General features: G+C 40.1%; 1 protein-coding gene across 3 annotated transcripts in view; it reads left to right on the forward strand.

Moving 5' to 3' along the window:
- Positions 1 to 26875, forward strand: part of SHROOM2 (shroom family member 2) — a 119189-nt gene that overhangs the window by 77489 nt on the left and 14825 nt on the right. For 2 of the 3 annotated variants that reach the window (XM_066313853.1, XM_066313851.1), the window contains 3 exons: positions 2178 to 4815; positions 6749 to 6852; positions 23903 to 24646. In XM_066313853.1, coding sequence (XP_066169950.1) covers positions 2178 to 4815; positions 6749 to 6852; positions 23903 to 24646 — 3486 coding nt within the window. Of the gene's footprint in view, positions 1 to 2174; positions 4816 to 6748; positions 6853 to 23902; positions 24647 to 26875 lie in introns of all 3 variants that reach the window. The other variant, XM_066313850.1, reaches the window with a different exon arrangement.

Here is a 26875-nt window from a genome sequence, read left to right on the forward strand (position 1 = left end):
AAGCTCATGCCTCAGGATTGGGAACAGTGTTTACTGTCCAATGTGGTAGCAAAGGGATGGTGTTTGTAGATTGTCCTTGACTTCACCTACCAGACTTTGGCTAGCAATGTAGCTGCTTTTATGGATCTGCTCTAAAACAGCCATTGAGAGAAGGATATCCGGGGATGCCAGCCAGGCTCAGGCAGAAAACTGGCTTTTGGACATTCTTCCACGTCAGGGTTCACAGGAGGATTGCCCTGCAGTTTAGGACCACAGGAGGCTGTGCTTTGCAGTAGCATGCCATTAGAAACCTTCCTTTCCTTCTTTAAAGTGTTTGCTGCTTCTTATGGGTTTCCATTAGGCATTTTCTAGCAGGGTTTTGACCTTCCACGCTGATGATCTCTGCTTTACATTGGATTTTAACAGATTTACACGAGACCTGGAAACTGAGGCTTTCCTGCGTCTTTCTTTTAATTAATGCCAAGTATCTCTTGGAATTTTATGAACTTAAAGGTCTTTTCCAACCTTAATGGTTCTGTGATCTCCTTAGGGCTCAAGGGAGTGGGAATATCCGCAATTCGTAGTAATATCTGGCTTACATTATTCTATGACAAAAAAATCCTAGTAATGATCAAGATACTTTTTACAAGAAACACAGTATCAGCCTGAGATGACAATTAAGACCTTTTTAAGGATTCAGCAACATTTTTTTAATGCTAAAAATGAATTAATGAAAGAACATAAAGCCCCACAAGATGAGGCCATTGCTAGTGTATCTTGTTAATAAAATGCTTCTAGAAAATAAGCATAAAGCATATATTCTCTTATTTCATATAAACTGCTTGTTGTATAAGAAAAGAAGTTTAAAAGGCTGTAGTAGTAGAGGGGGGGAAAAAAGCAATTCTGTTAGTACTGAGTTCCAAAGAACTGTTTAGTTGACCTTTGCAACGTTTTTGACAGAAGACCTATATGATTCTTTGTATTTTTTGTGTAAACTAATCTGATTTCATTGCTAGCTTTCACAGGTCTCTTTACAGCACAAGATTTGATAGATGCTTCATATAATTATAGCTACAGGGAAGTGGAATAATTCTGGGAATTCTACCAAGGGGCTTTGCATGCAAAGGCAAGAATCTGAATTTGGTATATAAAAACAGGAGGAGCTGCCAGTGAAGTTCAAACAGGGAGATGTGATGAGAATAATTGAAAAGACTGTCATCTCAGCATAAATGTGTTGGATTGACAGGAGGTGGATACTGTGAGAGAAATAAAAGAAAATGAAACAAAACTCATGTGGTAGGAAAATAACAGAAGCAGCACGATTTTGGAATATTGTCCATGGCAAAAGGCCTGAAGAAAGTACAGTGTCAAAGATGATGTTTTTATAGAGGAAAGAGTGGTAGGGAAAAACTGGTGGCAGTAAGAATTCTCTAAGGAAAGTTAGAAGTTTGTCTGGCTATGCAGCGCTTATGCTGCCTTCATATCTCCTCCTAAAGTTTTCCTGTCAATATTGTGGAACTGGGTGGAACTGAATCTTCTTGTGAGAGTGTCAACCTGAGAGTGGTTTGAAACCACACTGCTAAGATGCATGTGCAGGTGGTATTTGCGACAAATGCATTAAGTGCATCTCTGATTAAAAGTTAAAACATCAAATGAATAGGCAGATATGGATATAGCTTTATGGGAGTAACTTATTGACAAGGGAATAATATCATGGGCTAAAGAAGTTTAGAGTCATATTTCAGAGATGAAGAGAGGAAATACATAAGTTTAATAGCTGGAAGAATTGGGGTGCCTGGAAAATAAGCTGAAAAATAAGTTGGTGTTTTTCCTGGGAAAGAGGGAGCTAATGGAGCTCAAACTAAATTTTTCTAAAAGCAAAGTTAGCAAAATCAACAATTTGCAGGGAGAGAAGAGACCCTTCAAGGAGATAAATGCATATTACTTACTGGCAAGCTTACATCTGGGAGCTGAGTTAGTTACTAAAGTTTCAAGCTTTGAATCAGTGGTGGAGTATAAAGTTGGAGCCCCTGACTTAATGTTCAAATTTTCAATTTTGTTAGATTGTTTGTCTTTAACTGCTGTGCAGATGGGTGTTAACCAATATTATTAAAATGAGTGGTTATAATTACATTGTGGCATTTTTTGCTATTTTTGATATTTATTCTGACACTTTTTTTGTTTGTTTCCTTCAGTAGTTGTTCTTCTCATGACCTGTCAAATTCATGGGATCAGTCAAGTCTATATCGCACTTCTGACCAATTCAGCTCTTTGGGAAGTATGGACAGCTGGGACCACACTCCCCAAGTAGCCCAGTATGGAAGACTTTCTTCTGCAAGGTCTAATAGTAGCATCGATCATCTAGGGAGCCAAAGTAAGCGGGATTCAGCCTATGGGTCTTTCTCCACGAGTTCTAGCACCCCTGACCACACTCTGTCCAATGCAGACACTTCTTCGACAGAGAACATGCTTTACAAAGTGGGCCCCTGGGAGACTGCTAAGCATGGAAGCAAGTCTGGCCAGTTTTTGAATGACAGCAGTGTAATGGAGGACAAACCTGGGTGTTTGCCAGCTCCTGTACAATATGAGAACAACAAAAGTCCTAGAACAGAGGAACACTCAGATGGCAAGCTCACTAGCTTGGGAAGATCCAGTTTCGGACCTGTCTGGTACGTTCCTGATAAGAAGAAGTCTTCATCTCCTCCCCCTCCACCTCCACCTCTTCGTAGTGACAGCTTTGCTGCCACCAAGGGCCACGAGAAAGCACATGGCCCTATGTACTCAGAGGGTGCCAGCACACAGCACTTTACAGCCCTGAACCGATCTCAGCCCAGGAGTGACTGGAGTTTGGAAACTGCAGAGCAGCAGCGACGGCCCTCCAGAGCATGTGACAGGAGGATCAGCTGCTCAAATTATAAATCCGATCTCAGTTCAGAACACACCTTTTCTTCAGCTGGTGAAAGGTACAGTAGTAATGCAGGAACTGTGAACAAACTGCAGCCATCCTTGTCCAGCACCGACGTTAGGTTTGCACAGCCTGCTTACACTTACCACCACCAGCACCAGTACAGCGACGAAAGCACCTTTTATCACAGTGCAAGAATCTTAGCTGCACCTAAAGATCAGCAGCATTATCTGTCCTACAGTGGCATTCAGGAGTTAGCTGCAGATCACTTTCATGGCTACAGCTCACACCAAGGCAGTCTGCTCAACACTTCCTCTTTGAACAGTGCTGCTGAACAGAAGGTGGACAACACTGGACAAAGTCGATATTACTGTGTGACAGCAAAACAGCCTGCTCAGGGAAGCTCAAAGCCACTACAAGTCAAGGATGACAGCTGGAAACCTGCAGTGGGAACTGATATGTCACTTGGACCTCATGAAAATTCTGCAGTTATTACAATGGCCCCAAACACAAAATATTATCTACCTCAACAATCTACTGAATCTTCACTGACAAGGTATGAGAACAGTAGTCATTACCCAGTGGACAGAGAGGGAGATGCTAGGTGTGCTGTAGTAGAAGAATCTAAAAAACCTAATCATACTGAAAAATCTGGACAAAAGAAAAGCTGTGAGAACAGCTCTGAGGAAAGTGAAACTAGGCATGGTCAGCAGGAGTACGTAAAGGGCTGTGTCCTTACCACTGAAAACAGATCTGCTCAGAAAGAATTTAGGTGGGGGAAAGATGAGAGCAGCAAGATTTCTCCTCAGAAGACGCCGATGTTGCACTCTTTAGCTCAGGAAGGGAAAAAACAATCTGACAACAACCCAGAAGCTGTAACAGAACGACAGACCTCATTTGACACCCACCTGTCTAAACAGGCACGAAGGAGCGATCGTTTTGCAACAACCCTCAGAAATGAGATCCAAATGAGAAGAGCAAAGCTGCAGAAAAGTAGAAGTACTGCTACACTAGTAGGGTCATCTGAAACAGAGGAGTGCAGTGAGACCTGGAAACCAGAATCAACAGAGAATATCACCACCTCTCCAGACACAAACTTTACCAGCACCTACAAAGATCACCTCAAAGAAGCACAGGCCAGGGTTCTGAGTGCGACATCCTTCAAACGTCGGGACTTGGAGCCCAGCCCTGCTGAGTATCTCCCAAGGTCACCTGAGAGGAAAACCGGTAGTTACAACTCTTCATTACTGGCTTTGGTTTCTGAAGATATCTCTGGATTCCTTGAGGCTACACAAGCCAAACCAAACCCTACAGGGAGTAGCACTCATCACGTTTCTCGCATTGGAGCCAGGAAGAGGTTCACAACAGAGCAAAAACTGAAGTCATACTCGGAACCAGAGAAGATGAATGAGGTGGGCATGTCAGAGCATGAATGCCACGCTCATTGCCATCCAGATATATCAGAAGAAGCCCTGGGCTCGTTTGCAGACAGGTGGAAATTCTTTGAAGAAACAAGTAAGCCTGCATTTAGAAAACCATCACAGAAACCAGGTCCCTACGGTCTAGCAGAGGGGCAGCCTGAGAGGCCAGATAGGAAAGCACAGGAGAGAGAGGAGTTGTGGTATGAGAAAAGAGGTCGGGTAGCCTCTGTTGGACCTGAAACTGCTCGTACTTCAAAAGAGAGTGCCCACCACAGCAGCAGCAATAGGGCTGCTGAGAGGATTGGGAAATCTGCACAGTCACAGCGCCTGGGAACCTTTGCCGAGTATGAAGCATCATGGAAGGAGCAGTGGAAGCCAATAGAGCCAAGGGGCTCAGGAAGGTACCATTCAGCTGATAATATCCTCGATACAGGCCATGAACAGTATGGGAAATCCCAATACACCCATGAGAGGTCTAGATCATCCCCTTCCACTGATTTCTACAAACAGGTACAAATGCCTCTTGCATTATCCTTTAAATTGCCCAAGGTGGTGGGGAACAGTAGAGGAGTGGAGGGGAAAAGAATTTTTATGAAAATTTCCTATTTAGGAACACTGTTTGCCTTTTGTCAGTAAAGGAGTAAATGTTATAGGTAGATTTCTTAAGTAAAATGAGGAATATCAAAGTTTGTACTGCACAAGAGCAGTTGAATCAAAGTAATTTCTTATGTATTGTAGTCAGATGGAAAAAAAAACATGATTGGTTTGCTAATATCCTCTTTTTTACAGTAGAGATTTTGAAGGTTCAAACCAATTTTAAGATAGTTACTTTTTTATTGGTGTGGCTGTATTGCCTGTTTGAATTCTCTGAAACTATGAAGAAAAGTGTTCAAAGTGTAAATAATACCTATTTTGTCTAATTTTTTAATGATCTAATAATTTCCATGGATTTCTTCTTTTCTTCTAAACTTGGTTCATTCAAAAGCTACATAGGACAAAATGTCTGCCTAATAAAGTTTAGAGATTACAAATATGCCTGTTAATGTTAAAGCCACAGCAGAAATGAAACTGCATAATGTTTTGTTTTATGTCAGTTTGCTTGGTTTAAGATGTATACATTTATTCCTTAGAGAGATGCCAATGGCTGTTCAACTTGCAAGTAAATATTACATTAATTTTTAACCTAGCAGGGCCAGGTAATGGTTGGCAGGTGGCACTGGATGTAAACAGAGAAACCAAGTCTCTTTAGTTCTCTTTTAAAAGACGTTGTTCAAGCTACTACAAGATTGCCTGATATGTATGAAGAGTCATAGTGTGGTTAAGCTGTGTTGAACTTTGCCTTCTCCAAGAATAAAATTGAAGCAATGCAGTTGTATATTACTTTTTCTTTATTTTTTCCCCTCTTGGTAAAAGCATTGCATTCATACATACACATTCATACATTCATACATACACAGGTCATCACCTGTGTGTGTGCAGCCATGGAGTAGAATGAGAATAGCTCAAAAAGAAACAAAAACATCGATCTCTAAAAGTTATGGACTGTCTTTCCATAAGTTTTTTGTGCCTTTAAATTTTACAAAAATGATTTTGAACTTTATGTGCAGACTTAACTATGCAGATAATTTACTGGGGTAGAGATTCTGAGCACTGAAAATATTCACCTGGAAGTTATTTTGAAAACTAAATTCACTAAATTCTTAAATAATTGCTTACCCAGCAGAAAAAAAATTCATTTAATCTATTCTATGTATGCATTTCTCATTTATTAGTCAGTGCCTTTACGTTCAGTATAGGCCTCCTGGGGCAAAAAGCAGGCACCTGTTTAGGCACCTGGAAAATATGGTGATAAGTGCATTGAAGATGCTTACAACAGACTGAAGTAAATAAATATGTTGTTTTGCATATATGATTCAGATTATTCCAGTGCTAATGCGCAATTAAATTTCCTGTAGGTTCAGTGTTTGTAATGCAGAGCTATGCTTTGGGTGGGGTTGTTTGAAGATAGTGAGATAATAACGTGAAACAGCGCTGTTGGTGTTTTACTGCGAAACGAAAGTCAACGCACAGGGATTCACAGCCTGGTGCATACTTGCACCTCCTAGAATGTGAGCAACTCTTCTGCAGCTTCTGTGCCTCTTTTTTGTTGTTGTTTGTTTTTGCCAAATGGAAGTTGCAAACGTTTATATAAACATTAAGCTCTTCTCTAGAGCAGCAAAGCAGGGCAGCAACGTGAGCACAGCCAGGTCGGGAGTGCTGCACAAGAGGTCACAGAGCACACTGTACTGCTTAAAACCAAACAAGCTCAAAACATGCTATGCTGTTGACTTGATGTATAGTCAAACAGAGCAAACCCACAAATAAGAGGTTCCATAATCATAGATTTTTTTGGGAGTGAAACATGATGACTTGGTCTCTTACTTGTACTGTAAACCTCTTTTAGGAAGTATCAGTTGAAGTAAGGCGGCAAGCAGAGGATTTAAAGGAAGATGGGGAGTGTATTTTCTCTAACATTAACAAACTGGATGAAAGGAATTGCACTGTAAGGTAAGTATAGTATTTCTTAATTTCACTCTAAAAGATTTGATTTTGACATATCTTTTTGACAAACTTCTCTGATCTGGTCTTTTCCTCACTCAAACTGCAAGTTCTGCTGTGATGATTTCAGAGTTTCTGCAGTGCCTTTTTCCCTTATTTACCTCCTTCTCCCCACATACTTCAACGTGCATGATAGAATTAATGTTGGGAGTGAAATTTTTGGGGACTCTAGCGTGAGCTTAAAGAAATTGTCAAATTGTTGGGTGTTGAGCATATTATAGTTTGTTCAGAGGCAGTTGATTCTTATTTGTGTGCATGAAATTATTATTTACGGGTTTTTTCAGGATTAGGTGGGGGCCCTGAGGTTTCCCAAAAGAGATTTCCAGTATTATCCTTGGCAAAGACAGCATGCTGCTGAAACATAATAGTGCTGTAAATTGAACTTTACTTTTCTTATGCCTTTACAGAATATAGGACATGAATAGAAGACCCTAAAATTTGTTTTACTGTTTGAAGAGCTCTGATTTTCTCTGTTGATTTATGTTTTAATTAATGTACCATGTTTTTAAAACCCTTTTTAAAGGTGTGACTGTGTGCACAGTGTAGTTAAAATCGTTTAAATGTGAATGCTGAGGGTTCTGAGGGTTGTCCTTGTCCTGTCTCATTGTGGTGTAAGCAGTGATTTCAGCAATTGCTGATTCTGCGGCTGCTGAAGCCGACCTGAGGTTGTGCACACGCTGCTATAGCCAGGTCTGACAGCTCTGGGTTTCATAACAGAGAGCCCATGCATAGGAAAAAAGAACTATGGGCTTTCCTCCATTCTCTAAGTGGTAATAATCTCCCAAGGGAGAGGAAATTATGAACTGTAGCAAACATACACTCAAGCTGTGACCATAATACCTTGTAAAAAGTTAGTGTTTATTTGTGGGTTCATACGATTGTGTTTTGCATTGCTTATGGCTTAGCTGAAGAGCCCACTCCCTATTTTTCTGGGTTTTTTGTAGCCTTTTGGACTTAGTGTAGTGATTCCAAAATGAGCAGCCCAGAGGGTGCGAGTGGCGCACAGCGTGGGGAGGGGAGGAGGGAGGCAGAGGAGTGGCCGGGATCGGCCGGGCTGCTGCGGGTGGGCAGCATCTCTGGACAAGTAAAATGATTTCCATCTACTAGCGCTGAAGCCGACTCACAAAAGCATGTGAATAATACTCCTACGCCAGCATTTTAGCAGTGTTTGTGCAGCACAATTCTTGCTTTATAATCGTGGAATCCATGAAAATCACATGACTGGGCACCAGCTGCAGTAACTTTTTTTTCAGCTGGAGCCTATTTTGACATACTATTTTAGATGTAGTATTTGGCCATTTTACTGCATTACAGAAGGTTTTGTGAAATGGCCTCTTTCACAGTCTTTTCTCTCAACATTGATACATTGACATACCTTCTGTATTCAAAAACTAACTAATTAAAATTTGGGCATTTAATTCCTGTATTGTGAACTACCACTGTGTGATAATGAGTGGTTACCTTATGGGAAAGAGGATGTATTTCTGTGTGCTCCGTTTTTTAACAAGGCATTCTTGTATTCAAAAGGAGCTGGTCTCATGGCATGGATTGATTTTATGATTTTTGAGCTGCCCTAAAGGCATTTCATTTTCTGTTTTTAAAACCTAGCAATCTGCAAATGGCTACCCAATCTCCCTAATTCAGGGTATATTCTAGAACATGAATAGTAACCAAACCTGAGGTCTTCATTATAGTCATATTTAATACTCTCTTTTAAAATTTATGTTAGGATTAACTTGCTGGCAACTGTTATTTTGTGCTTCTGAGACCTGTGTGCTAAGGTTGCCTTTGGGCTGCCAAAGTCAGTGTGATGGGGCTGAACACAGGAGTGACCCTTCTGCATTTGTGCCCGTGAGATTTGCAATAACCCAAGCTGAGAGACAGCTGTGGAGTCCACTGGTGCTTTCTCCAAGTTAGAGGCTGTTCATATGCTACAGGATGCATTTGGCCTCCCTCCCCTTCAGTTGTTCTGAGAAAAGAAGAAAAAAAAACTATTAACTTGACAAAATCTGTGAATATTTACCATTTACAGCTTCCTTGATTATTTTCCTCAGAAGTATGAGTCTTCTTAATGCACTGAATCTACAACGAAAAAGGGTTAGAATATTGTACCAGCAAATTACTTATAAAACAAACAAAAATATTTTTTTTTCTCCTGAGCTTTTTGCTACAGTATTTTCTTGGCTGTTCTTTTTTAGCACACAGTTGTAAAACCTGAATTAACATTACTTTGCAAAGTTGGGGGGGAGGACGTGAATGTTGAGTTGATGAAGATAGATTGTGAACCTGTTTCATCTTTGAGCTCTGTTTTTCTCCTTTGAGATTACTGAGTGTTTCCAATGAATTCAGGTTGTTTCATCTTCCTTTTTAGAAGAGCTGGAACATGTTCTTCTGAACTGCAGTATTTAATAGTTTAGGGTATTACTTTTGTAGGAAGAGAAAATAGTGGTCCATAGCAGCCATTGTCATCTCTTATGGAAGAACCAAACCACTCCTGTTAGGAACTTAAAGTAATCTAACAGAGATGAGTATTTTTATACTGAGGGGTTGATGTGATTCTGTGTATGTTCTTAACTTTAGGACAGCATAAAAGCGTTATACAATTCTGTTGATCTGTAAAACAAAAAAATAGTGCTTTATTTTTATTGATGCCTCTCCTTCTACTTCAAATTAGTTACAAAAGCTTACTTTTTTACAGATACAAAGTGCTTCTGTGCTTCTTTAAACATGTCTCTCTCTCTGCATTTGTAGAATGACTTACACTGGTTATATAATTACCTTCCTTACAGAAGTCTCTAAGCTGAAAGACTTTCAAAAGGTTAGAGAGGAAAATGGATGCTCTGACCATGTCTGTGGCTTCCTGCATTATGACATGCACACATAAGTCATTCTGCATCAAAAGAATCATGCTTTATTATCTAATTCTTAAGATTGCCATCTACTAGAGATGTTTGCAGCCATTCCTTTATTTACTTTCTAAGAACATTTGACTCCTAGCTCTATTAATTTGTTCCTGTGATGTCTATTAAAGTTACATAACTTCAAAAAGTGAAAAAGGATATCTGAGATCACAGGCTGCAGAAAATATTTCAACATTTAATAGGTGTCAAGTCCAAGAGCATTTGCACGTCAAGTGTAGGACCGTAGTGTGACTCAACTCTAATTAAACACTGTAAAATATTTCTTTCAGTGTTTTCATACCTTAGTAGTTACTTGTATTTGAGTTGAGCTCTTGAAGACAGAGGAACAGTCTTTACAATACAAAACCAAAATAAGAATAATTTCTTAATGCCTAAGTTGTCCTAAATGCCCAAGTATAGTGTTTAGAAAAATCTTTGATAATCCATAAGCAGGAGCCTATAGACATGTTTTCAAGTTTTTTATTAGGCTCTTTATAAGGAAGATTTTTCAACACCTGGTGAATATCTAGGCTCCATGCTCACCCAGGAGCAGCAGCAAGGAAGGGAAGGAGGAAGACCTTCAGCAACACAGGAATGTGAGTGACCTTACGTCTTCTGAATTGAGTGAGATGGAGAAGAATTTAAAAATAGACCAGTAGTCCATTTGTCTATGTGTTTATTTGTATCATGCATGTATGGATGTTTGTGTGTGTATGTATGTCACATAGACATGGGTATATTGATAGTTACTTCCCTTGGCTTTTTCTGATTTGTGACCATTGTGGGGTTAGGGTTCTGTGAGGACTAATTGACAGTGGGAGGAAAAAGCATCAACAATCCATAATACACATTTGGACAAATTAGTTCCTCATATTTACAATGGTAGATGGTATAAATTAGTCACCTTCTAAATTCATGTAAATTAAATGAAAATATATAGTGTTGGGATCAGCTTAAATAGGAACTGAGCTACTGAAATACAAGACTTTTGAAGGCTTGGAGGTTTTTATATGTAGCAAAAGAGCCATTTCCTTAAATAGTTAATGAGAACTTTTGTTGCCAGTATTGTGTCGCATAGCTGTTTTAAAGTTCTTTACTAAAAATTAGAATCCTAGAAGGGTTCGGATCACAAGGGACCTTAAAAATCACCTAATGCCAACCCTCCTGCCATGGCCAGGGAGCTTTCCACTACACCAGGTTACTCAGAGCCTCATCCAGCCTGATCATTGACACCTCCAGGCATGGGAAGTCCACAGCTTCTCTGGATAACCTGTTCCAATGCCTCACCACCCTCACAGTAAAGAATTTATTCCTAATACCTAATCTAAACCTGCCTTCCTCCACCTTAAGGCCATTCCCCCTTGTCCTATCACTACAAAAGTCCCTCTCTGGTTTTCTTGTAGCCTTCTTTAGGTACTGGAAGGTGCTGTAAGGTCTCCCTGGAGCCTTTTCTTCTCCAGGCTGAACAGCCCCAACTCTCTCAGCCTGTCCTCAATGAGGTGTTGCATGATCATAGTAGTAACCCTCCTCTGGACACATTCCAACAAGGCCACACTTTTCTTCTTTTGGGAACCCTAGAGCTGAATGCAGTAGTCAAGGTGGGGTTTCACAAAAGCAGAGTAGAGGGGGAGAATCCCCTCCCTTGGCTTGCTTGCCAGACTGCTTTTGATGTAGCCATTTGGCTCTCTGAGCTCAGAGTGCACACTGCTAAGTCATTAGCTTATTGTCCACAAACACCCCCAAGTCTTTCTTCCCAAGTCTGGTCTTGGTCTGTTCTCAGCCTGAACTTCTGCTTGGGATTGCCTTGACCCAGGGGCAGGACCTGGCACTTGGCCTTGTTGACCTTCCTGAGGTTACTCGTTTGTTGCAGTTAAGCAGTCAAGCTGTGAGTTGCTTTTCCTGATTGAACATTGCAGGACAAGTATGTCTCAGGCATTGGAGGTCTTACCAAGACATTACCAGAGCTATGTAAGCAAAATGTTTTCACCCTTTTCCATGTGAGGAAGAAATAGTATGATCTTGTGCAACTGCTTCCTTAAAAAAATTTCTTTGGCAAACATTTCATGCATGTGTTAACAAGCTCCACAGAGCTTTCTCTTCTTCGGGCTGAACAATTCCAACTCTCTCATCCTGTCTTCACAGGAGAAGTGTTCCATCCCTCTGATGATGTCCCTGGCACTCCTCTGGACTTGCTCCAGCAGGTCCATGTCCTTAGCATTTCTTTATCATGAGATACAGATTATTATGGCATTTCTCACATCAGTTTTTTGCCAATGATATGTGTGATGTGACACATTGTATGTGTCATATAGCAATGACACAAGTACAGTCTAGGCTGTTATAAAGTTTGTATTTTGTCTGAAAATGGGAAGAACCTACTGTAGCTCTTCCTGTGCATATAGAGGAGAGTGAGTCTAACAGCATCTATTCATATATGAGAAATCCCCTATAACCTTTCATCTTCCTTAGGTTTCTGTGAATACTTGTAATTAGCACAAGTTTCATTGCCATGAACCATTATGTCCTTTCATTGTACTAGTGTTTGTGGTTGACTAATAACAGATATATAAATATCACACTCTGAGACAGTGGAACATTGAATCACTGGTACATGATGGCAGCTGATGGCTGTTGATGCTTAAAAGCAGGCCAAGGTCTACCTAGGCAGATTTTTTTTCCTTTGTGTGAGCCAGTAGCAGATGCCTGCGGGGGGACAGAAAATTGGGGCAAACCAGGAGCCATGCAGCTGGATATCTTGTCAAGCCTCTGCTGGTCTGTCTTTGCTTTGTTTTGGGGGTTTTGTTTAATTTTTTACTGCTGTGAAGTATGAAGATTATGTGTTCATAGAACAGTCTGTGAAATTCAGCTTTTCCTTCTTGCTTAGCAGTAATTTCTGTTGTACGTCATTGTATATGTTGGTGAAGTACAGGAAAATCTCTCTGTGGATTACTTTGCATTTATTAAATCTGAATAATTTCCTCATAGCAGCTACTGCTGCCACCTAGTTTTTCACCCGTTTTGTGAATCATCTGTATCTAATGAGTTCTGATGTGATAGATGAGTGAGGACTCTGTCTCATGGGAGTCAAATTCTTCAGAGCCTCAGGTGAGATAAAATTTCATTTTCTAACTCTAGAAAATCAAAGTCTCTGTCATTCAGATCACTCTTGTCCCTGTGTGTAGTGACTCTTTCTGAGATTGGTAGTGCATCTAAGACACATCTTTTCTACATATGCCCAAATTATTCTTTGTCATTTCTACTCATTAGGGCAGCTGCTGAATAGCTTAATGAAATTTCTACTTTTTTGCTTGTTTCAGATGTTAAGTTTATGGTTATGAAGTTCTCCAGATTCATAATGAGCTTTTTTTTTTATTCTTACTCTTTCTCTCATTCTTTATCTTCAGCACCCTCACACTTGCCATTCCCCAACACTGGGTGTGTCACTGTGTTCAAGCACTGTGTCCAAGTATCAGAGGAGTGGGTAGCTGTGCATCACAGATCCCAGTTCAGCAATTTCCTGTGGAAGTTTCAGGTGACCATCATATGGCTCAGGTAGCTTATGACTACCCACTTTTAATGGTGTGCAGCATCTGAGAATAGTTCCTGCAAAGGCTATGGTGCAAAGGATGTTCTTTGCTTGTGGAGTTGTGAAGGGGAGACCGCGTCGATTTTTTGCTGCAGCCCTTTTATTTTTCTTTTTGTCCTAACACCCTTAAGACTTTGTACCTCAGCTTTTCTTTTAAAATTTATTTAACATATTTTGCTTATACATCTGCTTTGCTAGATTAGTTGTAGCATGGATTTTCCTCATTTGAGTAGGACTTAAGTTCTCTGGTGGATGTTCCTTTTAATTGCTATTTAATTCAACTTTTGAAGGGGACAGAGAGAGGGAAGAAAGAATGGTGGTTGGGTGTTTTGGTAGGTGTTACACATTTCCTCTGAGTTTCATATATTATATCTTCAGTTGCATGTTATCTCTTAGCATTATACCATCTGGCTTGTTCTTTTGAAAAATACTCATCTATGTATGTATGTAAATGCCCTTTTCAAAATAGAATACCACTGTGTGGATTCTTAATATTTTAAAAAATATTTAGGTAAATGCATATGACCACTGGCACAGGGTAGCTCTTCAAATAGCAAAGATTTGAACCAGATTCTTCTCATACCTCAGGATCAAGGCAGAAGTTGCATGATAAATTGTCCCACTTTTAGTCTTTTTCTTCCTCTTGTGCATTTTAAAACTTTCAGGCTGGTTGAGCTGAGAGATATGTGGGCATCTTCATAAGCATCACAAATGCATTATTTTGGGATTTGGGGGTTGGTTGTGGCTAAATGAAATTGTTAAAACTTGCAGGCTCCTGCCACTGCCTCTCTATTCCTCAGTCTCCTGGCAGCACTCAGCCGGCAGCTGTCAGGTGTGCGTCCTGCAGATCACTGAGATGCTCCGCTCGGGCTCACCAGCAGCTGCTGGATCTCATTAAATGGGTGCTGGACAGCCTCCAAAACCTGTGGTTGTTTTACAGTACACTACAGTAATACAGCCCTATTTCTCCCCCATACAATTTGTGCATTCTCCACACCCTTGAAAATGTAGACTCTCCCTCTACCTTTATCAGGTGAACTTCGAATCCCTGTTTCTAAACTTGAGGGTGGGTATTCCCATCTCATATATCACCTTTTTTCTACTTGCAGCTTCTTGCTACCAAGTAAAGTTATTTTTGCTTTAATTGCTCCTGGCACATCTGTTCTCCTCACTGTGCATGCAGTGACAGCTAGGGGCATGCGAGGCCATCATGGACTGATAAAAAGAAGTGTTGGAGGGTAGTTTCTTCTTACCTAAAGTTTCCTCTCCTGTCCCTAAAGGTAAGTGTTACCAAACATGAGTAGCTGGTAGAAGTCCAAGTGATTCTGACATTGGGAGTGAGTGGAAGAAGAACAACACACAGAGGTGTCGGTGGAGAGAGAAACAGAGATAAATTTGTATGCATTAGTTAATTTTTGTGTTCTGGCTTGATTTTACTGCTTTCCCCGGAAAGAGGATTAGAATGAAAACCATCTAAAACATGCATTTTAGTTGCACTGCTTGAAATCCAGCTATCTTCATGTAGCCATGTTGATGATAACAACAGCTGAGTACAGAGATTTAGAGCTAATGTGAGATATAGTCTCCAGTGGTTATAGTCATAAAAGCATCATGTGCTGATGCACTGTAGATTTTATTTTCCCTTAAGTTACTTGATGAAAAGCATAATTGGAAATAGGTGACTGATTTGTCTCCTCAGTGCATCAATTCATATATTTCTGACATATGGAGTGGCTTTATGGTGTTCTGGTGCTAAAAGCTAGCCTGTGAAATGTTCACTTTCTGCTATAAGCCCTTAGGCAACGTGGTTATGGTTTGCTGTCACGCAGGAGACTGTTTATGTCAGTAAATGCGAGTGAAGTTTTGTGCTAAAAAGTAATGTGGCAGCTATAGCTTTCATTTCTCTGCATGGGCCAGCCAGACTTGCTGCAGTCTGTTAATCAGTTGTATTTTGTAAACTAGTGTTTTTTCTTGAAATCATTCTCTATTGAAATCAAATAGGCAGCTTTGGGAAGCAGAAAAATTTTAAGGGAGGTTATTAACTGGATATCTAACTCCTGTATGTTATTTTGTGTGCAGTTTAAATAACATTTTTCTCTTAAAGTGATCATCTTTAAAATTATATTTTAATACATATTAAAGCCTTATCCACAACTTCTCTATTAAGTCTTTAATGTGTTCTTGTAGAAAAATTGAAAGGAGCTTGAGCTTTGCTCTCTGATGCAAGCCACGATGCCTTCTAAAGATGGAACATGGGGGTGGCAATGTGCTTATGCAGCATGAAAGCATTCAGTTCTTTCCCTGCAGAATCTCCTGCAAGAGAGGGCGCCTGTGCACACAACACATGCAAAAAAATTCAGGCTGGAGGGCTGTTGGTGAAGACTCTCCTCTAAAATTAAAGACTTGGTTATTTGAATGTTGTTCAGAAAGGAACCTAGTAACATACTGATCTTTTAAAATCATTGTAAATAGATAAAGCTTGCAGAGCTGTAGTTGTGGAAATGCAGATAATGGTTTTCATAAATAAAAACCCTTAAAAATTAAAGGACTTTTTAAAGTTTTGTTTTAATTTTTTTTTTAATAAGCAAATCCAGGGGGTGGGGGTGGGGGAAAGGAAAAGCTTTGAAGTCTCTGAGATCTTTTCCCTGAGGTCAGAAGTTTCTGGTGATGTAACATACAATACAGACTAAGCCTTCACTTATCAAGGTTAAAGTTGACAGAGCTTGTATGAACTTGTCAATCATAGGTAGCAGGCAAAAACAAGCCAGCTGTTGTGAGGCATGGCTTTGAAAATCCTCTGCGTTACAGTAAATGAGACGCAGAGGTTGAGACAGATTCAGTTCTGCAAGGCTTTCAAACTGGCTGGCACATTTGCAAGGATGCAAAGCTCACATATCCAGTGAATATGGGTAAAAAGCTGTAAATCCTGGTAAGATTGTCTTTTCTTTAGTATTAAAGCATGAAAGAAATGGCTAGAGGTGTATGCCTTATGTACCATTTTTTGTCAGTTCTGAACAGAAATTTGCAGTATTAATTCATACAGTATTTCTTTTGTTCTTCAGGTCTTTGAGCACAGGCTGCATCTTCTGCCTCTATCAGCAGAAGCTACAGTAGCAAATTAGCAATGATGCAATGCTTGGTACAGAATTCTATTTTGCTTAGTGCAGTCGACTGCTCTGTTCACTCATGGATTGGGAGAATAGGGGGAAAACGTGAGTTAATTCCAGCTAAGATGCTCTGTGTGAGTATGCTCACACACACGCGCTGTTTTTAGCAGCTTTTGTTTTCACAGTTGGCATCATGTACACTGGAATTAGAAGGCAGTGCCTTTCAAAAATACTTGTTTTCTGGACTGAGGGCTGCAGTGCTGTTGTTGTGGCTCAGGGTGCCAGGCTCGGGGTTCCTCTCGGCTAGGGGTGGTGCAAGAGCTTTTCATCTTGTTATTTGCCTGGCAAGCCTGTTACTGTGAGTACAGGCTTGCACGAAGACCTTCTCCACAGCAGCAGGAGCTATTAGCTGGGAGTGTAAGAGAATTGGATGTGACTATTAGAAGCAAGCGGTGAGTGTGGCTCAGAGTGAAAAGATGGCTGTTGAAATGTGTGCATGTGCATGCTAATTAATTAAAATAACTGCTTTAGGATTTTTTTTCCTTTAGAGATGAGCTAGCTGTGTGTTCTTTTTGGTGAGAGAATGCCTGAGAATCCCAGGTGACCTAGTTGTTATTCACAAAATGTTTCATTTTATAGCTTGTTTTCTGTTACCTAATTCTGCAAGCAGCTCTTTTCTGTAGTAATAGCAACAAGAAAATAGCAACAGCATTATCAGGACAAAAAAGTCTAAATGAAAAAAAATATCGAAGGAGTGGCAACTGGAATGTAGGGGGTTTTTTTGTAAATTGACAAAACAATCATTCTTCTTTGAGCTTTTTTTAAATGTGACTGTGATTTCCTTGTTAGCAGTTGGAAAATACTGTCTTTTGTCTCTGCAGTGGTTGCCATTTGTGTAATATGATGGTTCTCGTTATACTGTTGGGATATTCTGATGATTGAATTCAGTGTGTAAGTACTGAACACATTAACTGGTTGACTTGAGTTTAAGTAATTTTAATTCCATGCAGGTAATCCCCCTATGTGCTAAAAGAGGCATGCAGTAGATAAAGCAATAAGAATACAGCCATAGAAAATATCTTTTATCATTTATTTTTGATGTGCAGCAGAGTGGAGGAGGGGCTTTTGTTTTCTGAACTAAGGAAAGGAAAGCATCCATCCCTCTGCCCTTTCCCACAAGATTCTTCACTCCTGCATAAAGCCCCTTGTGCTGCTCTAAGAAACAATTTTAATCAGATTTTATTTCTGTTATGGGCCTATGTCTTTTGTTGTTACCTGTGACTGGCCTACATTCATCCATCAACATAACTTTGTTAATTTACTGCAGAATTAGAGTGGATATGTTATTTGTTATTTATTTCTGATTTTCATGGGGAAAGAGGTATCATTTTTATGGAGATAGAATGAGAGAGAAAAACACATTGCAGTGTGTATGTTGCCATGCAGGCAGGACAGAAGAGAAATTGTGGTGGGACCAATGGACTGGCAAGCAGTGTCTGTTACCATATTTCATTCTGTGATAAAGCCAGGTGATAATGCAAGGGTTGTTAAGGTAGAGTGACATTTTGCTTTATCACATCGGGTGCAACAACTAAGCTGTATTTCGTGTGACTGACTAAACAGCTGCCACTGAGGTGCAGATAATGTTAACAGCCTTTCAGAGACAGAATTGAAAAACCAAGACTCCATGATAAACGGGTTGTAGTGCACTAGTGATGTCCTCTGGGATATACTTTGTGAAATACCTTGCTAGTTTTGTACCTTCAGTTGTCTTCTGATAGGCCCTTTTTTTACCCCTTGAGAAAGAGAAAGCATTCTCTCGTCATTCAGTATTCGTTTTTCTTTTCATCTTAACGCACACTTTGGTTTTAGGACCGTTTGCTTCAGTAGTGCTTCGTGGATACTGGTTGCCATCATCTGCCTCTTCAGACCAAGGCAGTGGACAGTTCTACTTCTTTATAGTGGCTTATTGCTGTGCCTCTTCATGGCATGACTGTTAGCATACAGCCATCATGGTTCTTTAGAGGGTTCTTTATTCTCTGCATTTATCTTTAAAGATTTCCAATTAGTTTCATAAAGCTCTCATTTAGCATCTTTGGAATATGCTTCATGTGTCAATATCTGATGGATAGTATGTGCTATACTGACTCAGTAGTGACAGCAGATAGAGAGCTCATCAGAAAAATGAACCACTGGTAAAATAATTGCCCTGGTATTGCATGTCCAAATTGTGGTGTTGTGTTGTTGGTGTCTCCTGAGCATTGTAATAGTAAAACCAATTTAAGGGCCAAAGTGGTTCTGGATGCTCTCAAAGAAAAGATGAGGGTTCAGATAACTAATAGAAGGGAGACATCTATGTGCAAGTGAAGTGCTGAGTCAAATTATAGTCCACAGAGAACTCAGGTTTAATTCTAAGTTGGCTAAACTTGGTTGGCTAAACACAGGTATCTAGTGAGATTTGAGATAGCCCAGCATATCTCACTTGGCTTCCAGCTGCCACTTCTTAGGGGAACTGATATCTTTGAACCTTTAAAGTTCCTAAAATTGTGGAAGACAGCCATCATTCATTAGCTAGTGCTTATCAATATGGATTAAAATGTGACATTAGACCTCAATTTTTTTCCAAATTTCCAACAGTCTTGCCCTATGCACCCCATTCTAACTTCAGAACATTATGTTGTCTCAAGCAGAACTATACTGGATTCTTATCCAGTATAACTACCTGTCCAGAAACGACCCTATTTTTGTGGACTATTACGGAAGTGCTTTTGGATCCCAGTGTGCCACGTGCCAGACAAATACACAACAAAAACATAGTTTCAGCACATCAAGTTCATAGCTTAAAAAATATTGGCAAGAGCTGTGCCTATAAACAGGATTTTGTCTTATGCAAAGACAGTATTTTCCAAAGTATGTGCTTTAAGCCACATAATTACCTGTTTCAAGCCAGGTCAGGTCCTTGATCCAGTTTTCTGTGGTGCTGTACAATTCCTACTTCTAGTACACTGAAAAGCGCAGGAAGACAAAGCTCAGAGTGTCTAAGAAGGAGACTGCCTCTTCTGGCAGAGTATCTTCATAAGGTCACTTTAAAGGGACTGCAAAACTGTGACCTTGATTTTGAGAGTGTTTGTTTTTGTAGGTGAGGACTTGTATGAAGGAGTCGTACTCAGGTATGAAGGCCTTTTTCCAGTGTAGCTTGTAGTTCTTGAGAAGGAATTTAAATTAAATCAGAAACAGCCACTCCGTTTGCTCTCCTTTGCCAGTAAGTTAGTGCAGTATCTTTGGTTGTATAACATGCTTATATTTTATGGTGAAACTTCTGCACAGAGGTCAGACCTTTGACGAAGGATGCATTTTTCAAATGTTGGATAATGCATTTTTGCAAAATTTACCTAGTCTGGGATTTTGAAGTTGGAGCGTCTCGTGGCACTGTTTGGGTTGGCCTGAAGTGTTCTCAAGAAACTGTAAATCAGACAGATAAGAATCAAACACATGGTGTTCATTGGAAACACCTTCATTTATTGAGGCACAACAGTCAGTCAGATCATTCTGTCTTTCTATACAGATTTAGTGAAATCCTGAGTATGGGACAAATGAAGAAAGTGATTTGGAGTTGTTTTTATGTTTTTTATGGCAACCAAAAATGTTATTCTTCTGATAGGTATCTATACATAATGATTCATTTTCATGATTCACTGACTCCACTGGCAGGCTCCTGTTAATGTGTGTGTATGTGTGTACATGGTTTAACATTTATGTAAGAGCACACATTACTGTTACTTCTCTCTGGTTTCTTAGAATAGCCTGTTGTATTATTGCTCAGGGGACTGGAGGTGTCCAGGCTGGGGATGTGACCTGGAAGTTTTTTTGCCCAACTTAGTCTTTACATAGCCTTTAATTTCAGTCTTGGGTGGTGTGTATGCCTGAAACTAATGGAGCCAGAAGGAAACTGAGAGATGCACTTGTCTATTTAGGTAGAAAATACTCTGTGCCAGTATGGAGATCTACATTCCCACCCTCACTGCAGTAAGTGATGGTGGTGTGGCTATGGCCACTGGGAAATACAAGACACAGAGCAGAGCTCCTCCTGCATTCAGTGACGACTGCTCAGCCTCTTGTGTCTCCACACAGACCCCCTCTGGGAATGCTGAGTCCTCTGCTAGAGAGCTGCTCAAAAATGTGAAGGACTGGTTTATGTAACGAAGCAATTCCTACTTTTCAGTTTGAAGTAATACATTGGTTTTCTGCCTCCTGCCATTTAGATATGAAAGCTCCTACAGCAAAATATTAAAAACAAGTGCAGTGGAAAAGGCTCATGTTAAACTTCTGTACTAGACTCGCCCTTACTGAATACCACTTTGTAGAAATAGCATCAGACTCTTAATTACACTTCCTTTGCAGCTCAGGTTAAGTGGCTGGTGTAAGCTGTCTGACAGTGAAAGCTGTAATGTGCTGGGGTGGGGTGGGGAATGTGGTGTGAACTTTCCCTGTTCTGTTGTCTCAGAAAGGCTGGTGCAACTTGGGTAATTGTGGCATTGTATTATGGGAGTGGGGGAGCTTTGGGTTTGAAGATTGCTAAGAGTTTAATGTTTTTGATGTTGGCTGGTTTGTTATCTAGAATGAAAATAGTAATTAAATCAATTGTGTTTTCAGATGGTTTAAAACTGTTCTGTCTCTCTCACTTTGTGCTGTTGATGAGTTCCTTTCATTGGTATGTTATCTTTGCATATGGGCCTCATTTCCAAACCAGCTCCATACTGAGCATATTATTACATGATGCACCGACAGATAGCAAGCAGCTTAGTGGACTTCTCAGTATTGATAATATTGTAACACCTTTGCAGGTTCTTGCCACTGTGTTCTCCTGGGGCTTGAAGCTTATTTTCTTTTCCTCCTTTCTGAACAGTAAGCTTACATCTCTCCAAAATAATGTGATGAGCATGTTTTGCATGACGATGCACTCACACTGAATGCAAGTTAGCTTCAGTGTGAATGTAGCCACCACCTCTCCTCAGACCCATTTTGTGTGGTACTGCAAAATTTTTGATTAATTTTGTGGAAGCTGTATGAAGTCATGTGTGTAATCTCTGAATTTTATCTCCATGTTTGCAAATATGGCATCTCTAAATTTCTCTCTGCTGTAATTCTTTATGTCCTTTTGCCCAGTTTTGGAAGGTGACAGGACTGCTAGAGCATTCATTGCTTCTGAGCCAGAGTAATATATGTATCTACACACACCAATCTATTGCTTACATGTTTTGGATATGCACATGTGTCAGATTGGTGGTGTTCTCTGTCCTGTTTGCTTCCACCAGCACTCCCAGTCCTGATGTGCCTGTGAAGTTCATGGTATACTTTGCAAACTGGCTGAGGTAATGCATGTAATTCATGTCTTTGCAATGTTTTGTGTCATATCCTTGATTTTTCTGTGCACCTGAGAGCATCTGTTGCACTGGTTTTTGTTACAGCTTATGGATGTGAAGGTGAATTGGGAGGCCTGAAGAGCTTTTGCATGGGTTGACAAGGAGAAAATTGTGCTGTTTGTAGGTTATCTAGACAATGAAAAATGCTGGTTTAAACACAGTATTTCATATGTAAGGCCTGCAGTCTACATTTGGTAAATATTTCCATTAAAATTAGTGGATCTACTTACAAACCTGGTTGTGCTTACATTGAACTCACTAGGGAAAATGAGCTCACCCATGAGATGCCAGGATGCCATGTAACCAAATCTGAATAGTGTTGGTCTTTCTGGCCTTTTGTATAATTTTTTACTTCGCAAAACTGTCCTTCATCTACTGTTAAAAGAGGAGTCAATAAATACTGTTTTGTAAATCTGAATTGTCTCTGAATTTGTCAGACAACTTCAAGTTGTCTGAACCAACTACTCTTACATGAGAGCAATATTAAGATACCTGAATATCTACAATACTAATCTCTAATTAATGTTAAAATTTACCGGTTAAAGTAGAATTCTAAGGTTTAACACTTCACATGAGATAAAGATTGTGTATGTGACTTCTCAGGAATCCACATCTAATCAGTCATCTTTCCACAATACTTAATTTTAAATATTTGTTGTAATTTAATTAAAATAGTAATGCAGTGTGTCATTATTCCATTTTTTTTTCTTCTTGAATTTATAATAGACTTCAAGATAGTAGTTGTTTTATGTGCTTTTGTCTCAAATTTTGTTTTCCTACACACTAGTGTTAACTGTCTACAGACATTCTCAAAGCTGGTACAGTGATGTTAGTAATATGTTTACATTGATAAATTCAAGTAAACCTTATTTTACAAATAGGCTAGGAAAGATGCCTTTTTCACAATACCCTCAAAAGAAGGCTTGGGCAGTGCATGACTATAGGATTACTTTTTAAAAATAGAGACCAGCACTGTCAGTAGCATAACTTACATTAGTAGCTCTCTGAAGCCTTTGACTTCTTTGTTGCAGCTTGCTTTCTAAGCTCATAGTGTCTCTTCAGCCTCCTTTAAAGCCGAGAGCAAACCTGTCTCCTCTCGGGGCTCCACAGGTACTTCCCTCCTGTCTTCTGCTCCTTCCCCAGTTTGTCTTTATCTGGTGAGCACAAATGTACTACGTGTCTTGTGGCAAAGGACAAGCATGGAACTGCGAAAGACTGTTTCCTGACTAGAGAGGCAGAAACTGGAATAAACCCAAAAACATTTAGAATAAGATATGGCCTTTTTGGCCATTGTTTGTCATTTGTGCTGACAGGGCAAAAGAAGTTCAACCTTAAAATAAGTCTGACTGGAAAATACTATCCATTCTGAATTTCCTTTTCTGCCTTAATTCAGGAGATACTAGTTTTCCCTTTCCCAATTTTTTAGCTTCAGCACACATTTTGTTTGCACTCACTTCATTTTTCAGCAGATACACAAAAATTCAACCTCCAGATTCATAATTTAAGTTCCTGGTATTCAGTTCACATTTAAAAATGTTACTGAAGTATTGTTGCACCTAGATAAGAAACGTGTTTCACACACTTTGTTACTGACTTTGGAGCAAGAAGAGAAATTTTAGTATTAGAATTCCTCTTCTGGAGACAGTTTTGTTTTCTGCCAACATTTGACCATTTTGCTGTGCGTTTAACTAAGTTGTGCACACTGCAGTGCCTCGGGTTACTCAGAGGTTGTGTCGTGTCCCGTGGTGCTCCATACCCTAATTTAGGCTGACGTTATGTTTTGACTCATCATGTTAGATTAGGTACACCATGTGTGCCCATACATGAGAGGATGTGTTTGTGCTGTACAGCTGACATAGATTGCAGGAGTTAGTGTTCAATGTTGGACGTGATCTCAGTGCTCAAGCTTTCTGGGTTGGTGGGTTGGCCTTGCACAGAAGGAAATAAATCAGCAGCATACTAAAAGCATGTTCTTTTCTCTAGGCAAGCTGACACAGGAGCCCTGAGGGAAAACCCACAAGAGAAGAGCGATCAGCTGGACCAGAATTTAGGCCACAAGTGGAAGTCTTCTGTCAGGCCTTTGCACGTGCAAGAACCTACAGTTCTGCCTCGTGAGAGTCGAGGCAGGTCTGGGACATTGCCTAGTGACTACCGATACTCTCAGGAAAATGTGAATGAGAAGAGCAAGGATTGTAGCCTGCCTCACCTGCCCTACTCTGAGCCACAGACCTTCAGCGAGAACCACTCCTGTCAGTCCTGGGGCAAAGGAGAGGATAACCATAGAATAGAGCCTGTGCTGCTGAACAAGAAGCGTGGACCTGCTCCTCAGAGGCCACCACCACCTAAAAGAGATAAATACAGGCGACCAGATATTTCTGCACCATCTCTTGGCACCTCTTCTGAATCTCTGCTGCTAGCAGCCAGCCAGCCCTTTCTGTCCTCAACCCCCAGCTCCACTGAAATCTTTGCCAGCCAATCCTGTCAGAGTCCTGCAGCTTTCAGTGGAAAACTGAAGAGTGCTAATCCACAGCAGCTCCAGCAAGTGTCATCCACAGAGAATGTTTGTCAGTACTTAGAAGAAAAAACACACCTTAAGTCTGAGTCTTCCAAGTATCGTTATCTTCAAAAACCTGGCATGGAGTCATCAAGGTCCCCTTCTCCCCAGTTTGCACCACAGAAGCTCACTGATAAACCTCCTGTGTCCCTACAGGATGAGAACCCAGCCAGGTAGTAGATGTAACTCCTTTGCTACTTGATTAACACTTTTTGCCCAGTTAGACCTTATTATTGGTTGTCTGTTCATTTTCTGTACACATCCTTAAAGTTCATTAAGCATTGAGCCATTGCAGCATATTTTAGAGACCACAGACTTGTGTGAAATTCCTTTTAGTACCATTAACATCCTTCAGCTGGTCTGTGGTTTCTTTTAGTTGACTTGCTCTGCCCAAGTGTTACACCTGGTAGTTAGGAGAAAATGAAAGGGAAGGGTTCTAAGAAATTTTCCTCTGACAGTATAGGCAAAGTCAGGAAAGTCCCTGTCATCATTTCCCCTACCTGAGTCTGTATATAAATATGAATCAGCATAGGGAGGGATAAAGCAGATGTGGGAAGGGAAGCTGGAGCCTTTGTTTTGAAAACACGCAGAGTAATATACACTGGTGAAATCATGACTGGTTTTATGTTGCTGTTACGGTGAAATATGGCACTTTAGGTTGTCTGTGGAGGGGTCCTCAACACTTTGTCGACAAGGACTGGGCACTCAGTAGGAGATTGTCAGTCCTTTCCCAGGGTAGATAAACTCAGAATTAGACAACTGACTTAAATTAATTGGTTGCTGCATCTGTCATATGCTGCTCGCATCATAAAAGGTTATTCTCCCACAAGATAACAAAGTCTTCCAGGAAGCTCAGGAATCTTAGTTTTCATAAATCCTTCAGCACTATAATTCATGGTTAAAGAATGAAAACAAAACCACTGAGCTGAATTCATGCAGAAGTTGCTTCTCTGAGCAAAAGCAGTTGGCATGGCTTTGCTCTAATGTAAATGGTTGAACAAAATCAGGCTGTTTTCCATTTTGCCTTATGACCTGAAAACATGAATCGCTTTTTTTCCTAAATAGGCCTTGATGTTTTTCCTCTTACAACTGGAGGAAAAAATGAGGTTTCATTCTGCAGTGTTTTTAACATGAAGTAGTAATATAATTTAAAATGAAAAGTGCAATATGTCATATGAACCCTAGAATCCATGTGCTAAGGTGGATGACAGTAATGACTTCCTTAATATTTTGCTTTGACTTCCTTAATGTATTACTTTTCGAACAGATATGAAGGATCTGTAGAAAGCCAATTGTATTTTTCCTTCCTTTTTTCTAAGCTTTAATGTTGAAATGAGCACTGAGGTGTGCCTAATTATGTGCCCATATCTGAATGCTAAAATACTTACCCTGCGAATCTTTTGCTAACATTTAAAATTCTTAGGCCCAGACAGCTCTTGTTTGCACACAAAGTATTGTCTCCAGTTAATAATTAAATTACTCACTAAAACAGGTTTGGCCAAAAAGGACAAGCATGGCGGCCATGCCTCGGAACTTTATATATGTTATTTATTTCATATGAATAAAATATGTTAAGTAGATTTTTCCTAATACATAGTTAATCAGATTTGGCTTTTTATTTCTGTTGGCTCCTTGCATATGAGCTTTTGGACATATCACTTTGCATGCTGGGGGCAGCTGATATTTGATGATGTTAGCTTATATAGCTTTTGTACTCTTTTAAGAAACATGTCTTGTTCATCAGCAGGCCAAGGTGAATGTGTGTGCAGGGTTTCCTGCAGTGATCTAGGTAGAGTAACGTGTAGGGCAAATACTGATGGTGTACACAACCCAGCTATTGCCAAAGACTGCTGTTTAGCAACAACAAAGCTGAAAAGAGTGCATCAATAGATTTCCGCTAAACCTAAACTCAAGTCAAGGAGGGACTGTTGGTTGGGTTGAAGCTTTGGAATGTCCACAAGCAGAGTTGCTGCAAGTCAAAATTTCATGCTACCTTTCCACAAATGGAAAACCTTCAGAAGTCAGGTGGGTAGTGATTGCAGAAACAGAATTTTTGGAGCACCTGGTGTTGAACTGTCTTTGTTTTTACTGAAAGGAATTGATTTAACGATGCCTTAAGTTTCTGGAAAAATCTTTGACTAGGCTGAGAGGAATGTACTAAAAGTCTCAAAACAGATGCTGGGCATTTTAGGTGAAGAATTGCACTCAGCTCACTTCTTTTCCAGTTACCTCTCATACATTTATGCATTCATCTTATATTTCCCCCAAATTCCAAAATGCGTTTCTCTTCACATTCTAGTGGAGTTTCAAATGTTTGGGCTTTAACTAAAATAAGCAAAAGAAGGGGTAGGATGTGGTGGCTGGGCGCTGCCCAGCTCTGCTGCAGTCAGGAGGAGAGTCAG

The sequence above is a fragment of the Sylvia atricapilla genome, chromosome 2, assembly GCF_009819655.1.
Source record: "Sylvia atricapilla isolate bSylAtr1 chromosome 2, bSylAtr1.pri, whole genome shotgun sequence".
NCBI lineage: Eukaryota > Metazoa > Chordata > Aves > Passeriformes > Sylviidae > Sylvia > Sylvia atricapilla.